The sequence below is a fragment of the Pagrus pagrus genome, assembly GCF_965226575.1.
Source record: "Pagrus pagrus genome assembly, chromosome: 4".
Lineage (NCBI taxonomy): Eukaryota > Metazoa > Chordata > Actinopteri > Spariformes > Sparidae > Pagrus > Pagrus pagrus.
In genome coordinates this window covers 20,140,975-20,154,314 of record NC_140188.1, presented here as the reverse complement: position 1 = coordinate 20,154,314, position 13,340 = coordinate 20,140,975, and the positions used below count along the sequence as shown (strand labels likewise).

General features: G+C 41.4%; 2 protein-coding genes across 2 annotated transcripts in view; both read right to left on the bottom strand.

Annotated features, from left to right (window-relative positions):
* Positions 1 to 8,023, bottom strand: part of pid1 (phosphotyrosine interaction domain containing 1) — a 33,510-nt gene extending 25,487 nt beyond the window's left edge. The window contains exon 1 of the mRNA XM_084350620.1: positions 7,862 to 8,023. Coding sequence (XP_084206746.1) covers positions 7,862 to 7,891 — 30 coding nt within the window. The 5' untranslated portion in view covers positions 7,892 to 8,023. The remainder of the gene's footprint in view (positions 1 to 7,861) is intronic.
* A 3,742-nt stretch (positions 8,024 to 11,765) lies between these two features.
* The window catches only part of dner (delta/notch-like EGF repeat containing), a 54,349-nt gene continuing 52,774 nt past the window's right edge, over positions 11,766 to 13,340 (bottom strand). Inside the window, 1 exon segment of the mRNA XM_084352176.1 lies at positions 11,766 to 13,138. Within this exon segment, the coding sequence (XP_084208302.1) occupies positions 13,027 to 13,138 (112 nt within the window). The 3' untranslated portion in view covers positions 11,766 to 13,026.

The following is a 13,340-nucleotide window of genomic DNA, read 5'->3' as shown; positions in this document are numbered from 1 at the left end:
GCCTTACTGAAGAACTGCGCTATGGTCCACAGGTAGAGGAGGAGGAGGTTGTTCACTCAGCATGCGGTGGTAGTTACTTCCTCAAGCTAAAAGTACGATGCACCCCTCCAGTTCCTTGCATGGTGAGGATCAGGCAGTGCAACTTTCTAAGCTGTCATTCTATGTGTTTACAGCCTCCCCCTCTGATCCTGGGACAGTTTACGAGAGGAAAGATGTCTGAAGGGGCTCAACCCAAAGTGGACTGTGGGAGGTCCCTACGCAGAGGAAGAGCTGTTTTTCTCTACCATGATTGGAGCACTGGAGCGTGTAGGAGGGAGAAGGCTGATGATAAGATGTCGTGATTGGGTGGTTACTTCTGCAAAAGGAAGTGGCTATTAAAGTACCCAAACCTCAGAGCCTGGGGGTGGCAATCTCTGGCTGGTTGTAAAAACATCAACAAGTCTTTGACGTAAACAATGAACCCACAGGAAAGTCTTAAATAGTCTGCACAGAGTCAGGGGCAAAGAGAAACGACCTGCTCATGACAAAAAACATCCACTGTCAAGGACATGGATAGTTTAGATGTGGTTCATCGTTCACCTTCTATCTGATAGAAAACAGTGTACAGGATGTCCAATATATGCACTTGTCATTTTTAAGAAAGAGCATACTTTCACCTCCTGTAATTTCACTGGAGGTTTAATGGCCTGTCATCTGTTCGTTCATTCATCAGAGGCCAGTGTGTTTCCATCAGACAGCACTAACTAGCTTATGATAAGGCTTGTACAACTTTAATTTGCATTTGGGTCCATTCATGCTACACCTCAGACACTGCTGCGCAAATTATTTTGATAAAATACCAACAAATTCTCAGAGTTTAAAAACTAAAACAATGTGTTCAAGTATGTGTTGTGATTTTGAGTAAGTTTTTGCTTTTCTCCTCTTAGCTATGAACCCTCAACCTGATGGTAGCTGGATAACCAATCAGGTTGTTAGCGCTCAAGCGCAACTATACTTCAATTAGTTGATTACGTGATTAAAAGAAAATTAGTTGCCGCCTATTATTTCTGTTAGTTTCAGTCATTTTGAAAGCAAACATTTGCTGGTTCTAGCTTCTTTTTGCAATATGTAGCAGCTACTCTGGTGATATGCTGCCCCCTACTTGTTTGGAGTATAAATTCAACAGGTGGCCAATTCTTACATATTGCACCGTCTTTTATGACAGTAAATTAAAAGTCTTTGGACTTTTGACTGTTGGTTGAATTTTGAAGATGTCATTTTGAGTGCTGGAAAATTTGAGAGAAGCATTTTTCACAATCTTTTGACATTTTACAGACTAAATGACAAATCAATTACTCCTTAATCATTAGTAGCAGCCCTGATACGTTTAACTGTAACATACCTCTCTGCATAGACCAATTGGGTGCATCTTTTTAGCACCACAATTCCTAGCAAATGGAAATCTGAACCCTTAAAAACAACATTAAAGCAAAAGAAAAACAAAGCCAGAAAGGATGAGCTATGGAAATGGTCTGTGCAGAAGGAAAAGCTAAAGAACAAAAACCTAAATTACACAGCTGCGACAGTTCGCTCATGACAAATGGGAAGGATAAAACTTTCTGTCAAATGTAAATCCTTGAAAAATTATAACTTCCGCAAACAGGAGATTATGCCCATTCATCAAATACGAAGAGCCAAACCAGTGCGCCAAAAGCTATTTGTTCACAAGAGGCAAATGTGAGCTGGCTGAAAAAATCAACGTGTCGAGGGAACCATGGGAATTTTGTGCCAGTCTGCTCGTGGATTCCTTTTGCCACCAAGGACACAGTCTCAACAACATAGCTGTGGCCACAAAACAACCTCAGCCAGACAAAGAGAGAGACAGACAGACCAAGAGACGGAGGTACAAACAAATAAAGACAAGTAAGAAGTTAAGATGCACAGACAGTGGCTGGTTCTCACCGTGTTTGACCTCAGTCAGCTATTTCAGCACTGTCAGGTCCACATCTTTTTATGTGCTCTGTTTGTCAGTGTCACACACATTAAAGTGTCAAAAGTGGAAACCATGGCTAAAGAAAGAGCTGCTGACTCGAGGAAAAAACATGTTTGGTAGCCCTAGGGATAATCAAAAGGGAAGCATGATGTTTTTTTGTGTATGCGTGCTTAACCTGCCTGCCAACTTACATTTGTGTGTGCATTTGTGCCCAGACCACTGCATATTGAGCAATCCGTCGTTGAACTAACATAGCCTCTGCCTGGGGAGGAAGGGCCCCCCGAAACTGATGGAGGCATGTGGTCAGCGAGAGGCAGGAGGGATGTGGAAATGGACACAGAGAGAAAAACAGAAAGGCACGATGCAGCAGCAACACACAGCATCGTAACACACACACACACACACACACACACACACACACACACACACACACACACTTTGCTCCCAAAACACTTCTTATTGTAAACAAGTAAGCAGCTCGGCGTTGGTGATGCGACTTGTATCTCTTCCTCACCCCCACACCTCCATCTATCTCATTTTTCCCCTCCTCTTCCCGCCTGAGCGTGAGACAAAAATGCAGCAAGACATCAGGTGTTGCTATGGCAACAGAGGACAGCACAAGTGAGAATAATATGGACGGATGCCACAGTGAATGAAAACAACAAAACAGAAGATAATAAACACTAGTACATTCTGGATCAGCTACCTGACGTGGGCTCGAGAAAACACCGTCGTTCCCCAGAATAGGGGAAGGGCACAAAGCAGGCAGGTATTGCTGTTTGCTTTTTCACTGAACTATAACCTTCCAGTTACCGATCCAAACGATCATGGACTGCCACGACTGTTATTCATAATGGCTTTCGGTAAACCTGGGTAGGCTTTGTTTATCCTCCAAATTCTCCACCAAAGTCATCCATCAAGTTAAACGTTGCCAATCAGCGTGTCGTAGTTTTGAAGTGGACAGCGGAGACATTCCAAACTCTTTATCAACTTTTGGCCACAGCTGGTCTCCAGGAGGTAAGCTGCTGCTGCGAGCCAGGAACTGCAGGTTATTAAGAGTAATCTACCTTTTTCCTCCAGCAAGTATGGCACTTCCATATCGTGCATTTCCTACTACGCCACTTAATAGTCATTCGACCCTCGCTGCCAGGTACTGCTGCATTCATTGCGTATTGCATGGATGGGAGCGATTCCTGTGTTTAGAACGACCATATTAAGAAGCTCCATGTTGGATCTATCAGTGTTCAAAAAGATCATATGCTCAATCCTTATACACCCCTATCCCCTACAACTTAGCCCTACCCCGCCATTTTGTGTGTTCACTAAGTGTTGAGACTATGTGGGCCTCCAATCCAGGCATCTATTTGCGAATGGACTGATCGAAAAGTATAAAAGGACAAAAGCAGTATAATCAAAAATGTATTATGCATATTCTGAAGTTTAATCAACAAATTATAGTTGAAATCTGTTCTAATTTTGTGTGACAGTATAATGGACCATATTCTGTTTTACAACCTGCCATAAGCAAGGTTTTGATGTGCACGAGTCATATATTGGGTCAACGGTGTCATGATGACTTAATATTTGTCAAACTTATGAAGTTTATATCAGGTCAAGAAGTGTTTAATTATCAGTACTATAATATGTGTATGGAAGGAATGAGAAGGTTAAAAGCTCTGACTTTGGGATGTTCCCCATTTAACAGCGTTACTGGATCCATACGAAGAATAATGAAAGATGGAAATGTTTCTTTCGAACAAATATTGTTGTTTTCGTACAATATTCATTCAAGTTTTAATATTACGCTCTGAATGATATTATTCCATTTTATAGTCGTCTAAGTTACACATAACTGCACACCGCAGGCAAACGCTAATATTCGGCCATGCTTACGTAACATTTATAAGAAAAGAAAATGTGTATATGCAACATGTATAAACATTGTATGATCAACTCATGTAAACAATGTGAGCCTTAGGTGGTCGTCCATTTCATTTAAAGTAAAAGCGAATCTGGGGGCCGTGGGGGAATTTTTTAATCCTTATAAGAGTATAGGTTTTTTTCGCCCTCACGCACATTGTTCAGTTTCGGGGGGATTATATTGAGAATTCTGGCCCGGACTAAGTGACCAGTACTGACCTTTGAATGTGAATGTGTGATAAACAAAAGACTGGGAAATACGAATGACACCACACCTAATAAGCACACACACACATAACCGCATGGAGATGCCAAAACTCTCCAAACCGGTGCAAAACAGGAAGTTTGCACCGGTTGCACCAGGACGTATGGTCAAGGCAACAAGGATGAACACACACACACATGCATGAGCAAACACGCACACACACACACAAGTTCTGGAAAGATTATTGGTAAGTACATGAAATAATGCTAGGAAGGATATGAAACAATGAGGTGATCACCGTGACATTTTGGTGGTGGTCTAGGTCACCACTACGCAGGTGTGATTATGTCAACAGATCTTGAGACATATAAATGCTTGGTCTGTCCAGGAATAAACTGAACCCACTTTCCACAAACCTTGCCTCTGTGTCGTCTTTCTGAGGGTTTTCCTTTTCTTTATAATGAGCGTAAAACAGTCGCTACTAGTCTCGGTAGTTCAATAGCTAGGTAGCTCATGTTACATTGTTATAGCTGATTTGTGCACGACATTCCTGCAGTTTGACGTATTTCAATGTTGCATCCCCACCTTTGATGCCTTATGACGCCTGAAATCTAACAAAAATCCAGCTGCGGTGAACCGCTGGATTTTTGTTAGATTTCATATTGTAACTGTCCAAAGAGGCGAAGGATGTACATAAGCGCCATCGACAACTGATGACGTATGATGGTCTTGAAGGGTTGTCCCATTTCATAGGAGGAGAGTTAAACCACTACCCATTGTAGCTGAGGGGCAGGGGGGCATTCGAAAACAAGGGCAGGGGTAAAGATTAGAAATGGGATTGAGCCATATGTTACAGTTTGGCTGTACCTTTGGCTGAGGTATGAAAATTGGTGGTAATCATACCACGTACATGTGCTTATCTCCAGTATTGAGTTCTACATATAGTATTAGTGTTTAGGTTTTTGTCAAGTTTCAGGTCTGTGAGGATATTTTGTGAAATTACTGTATAATAACGCTTTTGTTCGACCAAAAACCCTTTCTGTTTTCATTCCTTTTAGGATCATGGTAGCTGATAATAATCACTGTGTAATACCGTATACCATGAAACCGTGATCGTTTCTGAGATGGAAACTTGGATGTCGGCGTGAGCGCTTATTTGCACGTCGGAATCTGATAATCACAATAACTCGAGATAAATGCCCACGTTTCCCTGTTTGTCGAGCAGACTCCCTGCAGCATACTCTCCGAGGCCAAGTTGAGAGAGTCCTGGTGGTATTTTCTCAGACTTTAGAAAAGCTCCCATCAGAGGCCCTCTAACTGTTCTCACAGGCTCAGAGTCACACTCCCCATGGGAAGCAAACTGATCGTCGAGTGTAAATCATCAGAATGTGGCGATGAATAGTTTCGACCACTGTTTTACACAGAATCTGAATCCAAATGTTTCCCAGTTGTAGGAGCGGTAAAGTCATATCTGTTCATTCACACAGAGAGGATGCATGATGCACCGTGCTGTTCTGCACAGTATAGCTCTGCTGCACCGTGTTAGGGTTGGGTACGCTGACCCAGGGTTAACACCACATGCTAGTTCTATCACTCTGTTTTGAGAGAAGACAGCGTTGAGGCGGTGGACCGGGGATAGATTCAAAATACATACAGTCGTGAACAAAACGGTTGCAACTAATGAGTCTGTTTCATTGTCATCGTACACCAGTGGTTCTCAACCTTTTTGAGTCGCGACCCCCCCCCCCATAAAAAGCGCCAAAAAAGACTCAACAGAATCCATTTTAAGGCAAGTTTGTCATGAAGACAGGCAATGTCATCAAACTATTATGCTACTGGAGTCTAAAATATGTTAGTTTATTGTTTTCTCTACAGTCATCTCGCAACCCCAACGTTTTCCCCAATAAAGTCGGCTGTTAAACTGTCACAAATGTCTGATAACCACGAAAAATGTGTATATATCGGCCAAATTGTATCCATATCGGTTATTTTTCACTCCCTAATATTGGTTTTGGCATTGGCTAAGAAAGTCAAGTACCGGTCATGCTCTTGTGAAAAAAACTGTTCATCATTTCTCAAAGCCCAAGATGACGTCCTTAAATGTCATGTTTTGTCCACAACCCAAAGATATTCAGTTAACTGTCACAGGGGAATAAAGACACCATAAAATACTCACACTTAAGAAGCTGGAATCAAATGATTTTGACTCTTTTTTTGCTTAAAATTTACTCAAATCAATTAATCATTCCAGCTCTGGTGAATAACCAAGTAAATAAATTACACTCATCAATTATTTCAAGCCTGCGTTACATGACTGTTGATGGTACTTTTTTTTTTTTTTCTTCAACTGTCGGTTAGTTGGCACGACTGAAAAGAATTACTGGAGCCGCGGAAAATGTGAGATATGTGATGGCTTTGTGACACTTGTTGAGCACGACACTGAAGCCCGGTGGTGGTGGTCCAAAGCACTCCGGGTTCATCCAAAGATCACAACACGAGTGTTCAATGCGATTAATCAATAACAGCTCATTTATAAAGCACAGAATGTGAGCCATCCATGAGTTTACAGCTGTGGTGTTTGAATTAAAGGTGCAGTCTGTAGTTTTAGGTGAGAAAGATCTTCATTGACTTTTTTTTTTATCTGTAGTCATGGCGGGACTGATTGAATAAACAAACTGAGCTTAAAAGGACAACACAGTTTCATACTGTTTGACTTTGTTTATATGTGGCGGACCCCGCCACCTCTCTAGCTTCACACAGTGTTCTGGGACCTTATTTTCCTCTGAGAACAGCTTGTTTATCAGTTATGGGAAAGATAAATATATCTCAGTTTGTATTATCCCCTAATTGATATTGTAAATATGAAAACTCTCAGTGTTTAACCACATAGTGCCACTTTAATCACAGAGCCGTGGGGGTCATACAGATGTGTGTTCACGGGATCATTTACAGTGGCCCCTTAACTCCACATCTGAGCACCGGAACTCTCGGTTCTTTTTAATAATTCGTGTTTCCATCTTCTTGACGCCTGGGCAGAAGAGGGGATTGTGCAAGTTCACTTGGCAGGCAGTCCGCAGGCCGACATCTGGAGAGCATTACGTCTGCAGGAGACGTGAAGCCAGGCTCGGTGCACGGCTTGCCCCTGGATATCAAACTACGTGTCATTAACGCTGTTTTTTCTCTCTCTCTCTCTCTCTCTCTCAACAGGTCACACAGGCGGCAGGTTCCTGACCACAGTCTGCGCTCTCTCTCTCTCATTTTTTTTTATCCATCTCACACAGGAACGGAGAGATTATAATAAGCATCCTGATGTGACAACGTGAAGGGAAAATAAAGAGTGACAACAGGAGGAGGAGGCCTGCAGTGGCAGTCAGTGGGTTAGTGTGACTGAAAGACTGACACAGGCCTGTGAGGGGACAAAACAGCCATTTTATAAAAGAAAAACAAAAAGCTGGTGTATGTTTGTGATTTAAAGACAGATCTCCAGCGGTTTATCAGCACAGGAATGCAGCGGGAGCTGCACATTGTTACTTGCGTAACGTGGATAGGTGCGTTTAAACGCAGCACCGACACATAGAGATGAGCAAACACACATGATTCACGTTTAAAAGACGACTAACGACACACACACATATATATTTAAAACAATAACATCTGTAGCTGCTCACAAACCGTAGCAAGTCTCTCCAGGCTGGAGCCATGCACACACACGGCGGGCTCCAGCGGATGAATCTCCTGTCGACAGTAAACGCTTCACGTCTTACCTGCAATCGCTCCGACGCGGGTTGCCACATATTAGCAGAAAGAGAGGTGCTCCGTCTTCACTACAGCTGCTGCTCTCCTCGTAGTCCGGCTCACATCTGTTCGCTTTCACGGCTCGCCTCTCTGTCCTCCTTCTCTCCGGACTGCTCGGTAATGAAGGATGTGTTTGCTCCGCCTGGCTGCAGCTCTCACAGCGGCCAGCAGGTGGAGCTGCCGGCGCTGTGGCGGCGCTCGGCTCCTGCTGCTGCGTTCACGTGATTCAGGGAACTCGAGGATTCGAGCTAGAGAGACGTGATTTTTGAGCCTCGAGCATAAACAGGCTCACATTTGCGGCTTGTTGTGATGATAGGATTTGTTTCATTGCTTTATTTTAGCTTATTCATGACAGGTTAAGCTCGACCACATGTTGTTATTTATGCTTCAAGATGTCACGTTTTGGTAGTGTGCTGCTTCGCTTAATCCCAGGTACAGACAATCAATGTTATTATAATGTTCTTAAAACAAAAATGACATTTAAAGGTCCTATTTTCTAAGAAAAGTTGATTTTTCAGTCTCATTCCAGACTCGTCAAATATTGGTGCTCCAAAATCTACTTTTCTTACAAATATTACCTTTAAAGGTACACAACTGGATATTCTTACACAGGAAAGAAGCTTTGACTGTAGGTATAGTGGACCCACCTGACCCTGCAGCTCCTCTCACAATCTAGCGTCTTTCAGGTAATTGTTTTGGTTTATGGCTCGCAACTTTTCTGGTTTGGTTCACTCACTGCCAGAGATGTGGACTCAATTTGACTTGGACTCCAGTCCAGTCTGGTTTTGGTGACTAACAACTTGACACAAAAGAAATTACTTGAGAGTCGACTTGGACTCATCACTGGACTTGAGACATGATGTCTGAAATGACTTATCTGTTTTCATTTTATTTTAGGTTTTCATATTTTCAGTGTTTTCTTAGTCGTTACTATTTGACTTGTTTAAGGATCATAGGGAGGGAATATGTTTTGATTGAGAAGCAATCAAAAAATAAATAGGCTAAGGTTTTTGTTTGACAACATTTATTTCACTGAATATCAACAATTATTATAAATATTTGATTCACTTACTTTTTGAACTGGTTAGATAAATTGGCCAATAATACAATTATTAGACAGCTACTAATGCCTTGTTTATTCTCATTATAAAGGCCAGATACTGCAGGAAAGACTGTAGTATCTCGAGGGGTCACTTGGCCTGATACAACCTGACTTACCCAAGAAAAAATGACATTGCTTGAGAATTGGACCAAATGACTTGAGTCACACATCTGCTCACCACTCCCATCAACATGCTTTTCAGGAGCTGGCGGCCGTTCCTTGTGAAAAAGCTCTGAATAGATTTAGAAATATAATATGTTTAACATATGGTCAGAAACATGACTCCAAATTAATGCAAGTGTCTCATGTGACATATTTGGAGTTTGTCACTTTAAGAAACAGGCATTGACACAACTCAGGCTCAAGTGGCTGCTACTGTGTGAGCTGCTGAAACAATTGAGGAGCTCAGTCTCCTACTAATAATTTCAGCTAAAAACTTTTACCAGCTGTCACATTCATTTTAATGTAAAATCACCTTTTAAAAAAATGATTTTTCAACTTGACACCAGAAGGCACTCGTAATGACACATTATAAAAAGAGGAATTCGAGGCCTCAGAGGATTAGTCACCCAGACCAGAGCGCAGGAATGCAGTTAAATGAAAATGATCATATAAAAAGCTAACATAAATGGTGTGGCATTATTTCAGAGGCGAGTGGCAATAAAATGTTGGTTAGTTTAAAAATCCTCCGTTCTCATAATTCCCAAGTGTCACTGAGGCAGCTAAGGACAAAGTCTATGGTGAATTGCCACAGTCATGCTCACACATTTTGATCTTCTTACAGCTTCTCAAAAACAAGTCGTAACAAAAACACTCTGTCTGTCTGATTGTTTGGAGTCGAGATTGGTTCGGTGTGACCTTGTTATTCTGAAAGTGAGGTCTGGAAAATCCACTGAAGCATCGTCCATTAGTTTGTGGAAAATATTGAATGAATTCATCTCACTGCTGCCAAAGGTTTGTTCATATTTTAGACATTGGGTTTTGTAATAAAACCACATAAGTGCCTCCAGCCCAGTGAGAGAATCTGACTCTGTCAAGGTGGAGGTCCTGAAAGAGGAGGACAATCTCTCTAATAGACCAAACAGCAAACAGTCTGACTCTGCAGAGCATTCAGAGGGCAAAGGTCAAGCACAAGGCCTCCAAAGCAGACCATGAGCAAAGGTGAGGGCCATCAATAACATCTGCTGCTCTTGCAGTGTGTGCGTACGTACACACATAATATATGTAGGTGTGTTGAGCGACATGACTCCGCAGTCGCAGTCTGTATTTAGAGATGTTTACATGGGGAACATCTGGATGAAGCCTGAGGTCGCTGAGGGTGTTCACATTACCAACACTCCATAAAAGGTCTTTCCCACGGCTGACGCTTCAGTCTGGTGGGTATGACCTTGGGAGAAACAGATGCTTTAAAGAAATAAGCTTATTTTCTCGTCCTGGTTTTTGTTTAAGACCCAAAACAATTTAATCACACCCAAAACTTATCGCTGCATGTTATTGTTTCATCTAATCATGGCTGAGTTAAGGATGTCATTCACAACATTTCTGCATTAAAATGTCTCAAAACAAGACCTGTGTTGTATATTTCTCAATAAAGACTGAGATACATTATCCCACAATGATTAAACTTACAAAGGTAGCTGTTATAAAAAGTTAATGTGGCAGATAGTTAAAAAAAAAAAGAATGTGACATCTTGGAGTGTTTTGGTCAACTTGCAGAGCAATTAGCCACAGTTGGTTTCTCTATTATCCAGTGCACATATTGCCATGTTGGTGTTCATCAATGAAACTGACCAATCACATGTCATAGCTTAGCAACTCAGGTAAAAAAAAACAGAGAAATATGCACATATGCACAGTATTTTACCCAAACCATGTTTTTCTTTAATTTAACCAAGTATTTTAGGTCCCTAAATAAACTGATTAGAAAGGGAAAATAATAAGTGAACTCATAATGTATAAAAATATGTTCCAAACAGGAAATAACCCCCAGTCTCCTGAGTGAGTGAGTCTTGCACTTAACCCTCTCAGTCATGACAGTTTGCTCCAGATGAGGACTTTCACAGCTGTTTCATAGCTTGCATTGATGATCCTGGAGCATTAAACATGAATTATGATGTTATAGGAATGACTCCAACATGGTGATATCAGATACACCGTCACCCAGCAGTGCTGTTAGTCAATGAAAACTGGACGATGTATCTGGTCTTTTCATTTTTGTAATGCGGAAACTTGCAGGTGCTGCTACAAACCATCCAGGATGAACATATGCTGAAGGAAAAGCCATCAACAGCCTCGAACATGTGAACAAACTTATACCAGTGCATTCAGCTATAATGGCCGTTACTGATGGCTTGTTGTTGTTTTGTCAGAAACAAGCATGTGATAGGAGTCCTCGTTTCTCCCAAATCAGCAATTTGGCTTTGTGTTATTGCCTCTATTTATCGGCTATGATTTCACCCATACTGATAAATAGCCAATAATATACATTTTCACATAATTTGTCGGCCCAATGTACACTACTCAAAATTAGTTAGGGATATTGGGCTATGGGTGCATACATGCATGTGCCTGGAATAAAAGTCAAATGAAATGTGTTCAATCAATTAAAAACAATATCCCTAACTCATTTTATAATTTTAAGTGGTCTATATTGTGCATCCCGAGGTCGAACCCAAATACTCTGGTACCGACTGGAATGTGTCCATAGCAAAAGTTTTACCACACGGTGATGGATTTAAATAAAAATGTATTCACACGAGACATCAGGCGAGTAGTTTCACTTGAATCTTTATTGTTTACATCATTCAACATAGATAATAGGTAATCATGTGGTTGCTGTGTTTAAAATGAGAGAACAAAAAGTCTGAGGGTTAGCTGAGCCTATTGGTAAAACATTGTTTGACCTTGAGAGGAACAACACAGCTGCACACACGGAGGGTTTTCCAATCGGCGGGACACAGAAGCACATATATGCTGGAGTCGATATCATCACTCTCTTCCTCCTCCTCCTCCTCTTCCTCCTTGCTCCTCTCCACCCCTAAAACCAGCAGGAGGTCACCCCAGCAAAGAAACTCTCACCCAGAAACTATTCAACACTGTCAATACTAGAGGTGAATTTGTACACTGGCATAAACAGGTACACTGAGTAAAACCGACAATTTTTCTGTGCAGTGAGAAATGTACCTACCTATTCTCCTAAATATCACTGAAATACATACAGTAGGATGGCAGAGTCACAGTACTCCAGTAAACCCACTTTCTTTACTATTCATACACCATTGAGAAACTTGCATGTAAAGAACAGGACAATATGCATTTTAAAAAGAAACGTTCCGTGACTAGTATTTTATACACGTATGTATTTGATCTACTAACCACAAATTACCCCAAAGAAAATATTTGGCACAATCTTGACGGAGAGAAATATACAACCGCAATGAAAAAAAACATAACAACCAACAACCAAGTACAAAGGAGTTTAAAATAATGCAGAGAGAACACCAAATCTAACCATGCACGAAGTAAGGCAACCTACCGCAGATTTTTCTTTTAGATATAGAAAAAGATACAATGTTTGCACCGAGAGGAGCGCAGCTATTTCTACAACACCTGTAAGGACTGCTGTCAGCACTGCTGGCTGAGTTTACACTTAGAAATTTAGGCTCCTGGGTTGTTTCCCCGCCGACAGACAGACAGACAGTCTGGTGCAGACTAAAGTCATCACTCTTGTACAGCAGAGGTTACTGGTAGTGTTGATCGATAATCAATAACTTAAGTAATGCAAAGTATGCTCTTATGCTACAATAAAGCCTTGTCGTGGACTTTGACAGGAAAATAGATGTATCAAATTCCAGATTTGTTCTTTTTAAACTACAGAGTATGTTTTGGATTTTTTTTTTTCTTTACATTCGATTTTGTTTTGCTGCTATTTTTTTTTCTTAAGAAATACTTTAAGATTTATACTGACTTTCTGTATATATGCATGTGTGTGTGGATGCACATGTGTACATGTGCAGCTGGGATGGTTGTGTTTTACAAATCCTTCGTCTTGATGAGAGTGACCAAAGGCTTGTCATCAGGACTGTAGTCTTCGTACGCGATGGGAGTGGCGTCGTACATGGCAGGCCTGGACTTCTTGCCGAATCTAAATAAGAAAGCGTAAACACCAACAGAGCATTCATATCAATTCATCATCAAATTTCCCAGTGCTAGCCCATCCTTTGCACGAGGTTTTTGATGTGGTGCCTAAGAGTAAACAGTCTGAGTGGACACAGCAGAACAGACCAGCAGCCCAGGGACGCCAGGCTGTGTTCACTTTGTCTCATCAAAGAGAAGTTGAGACAGAA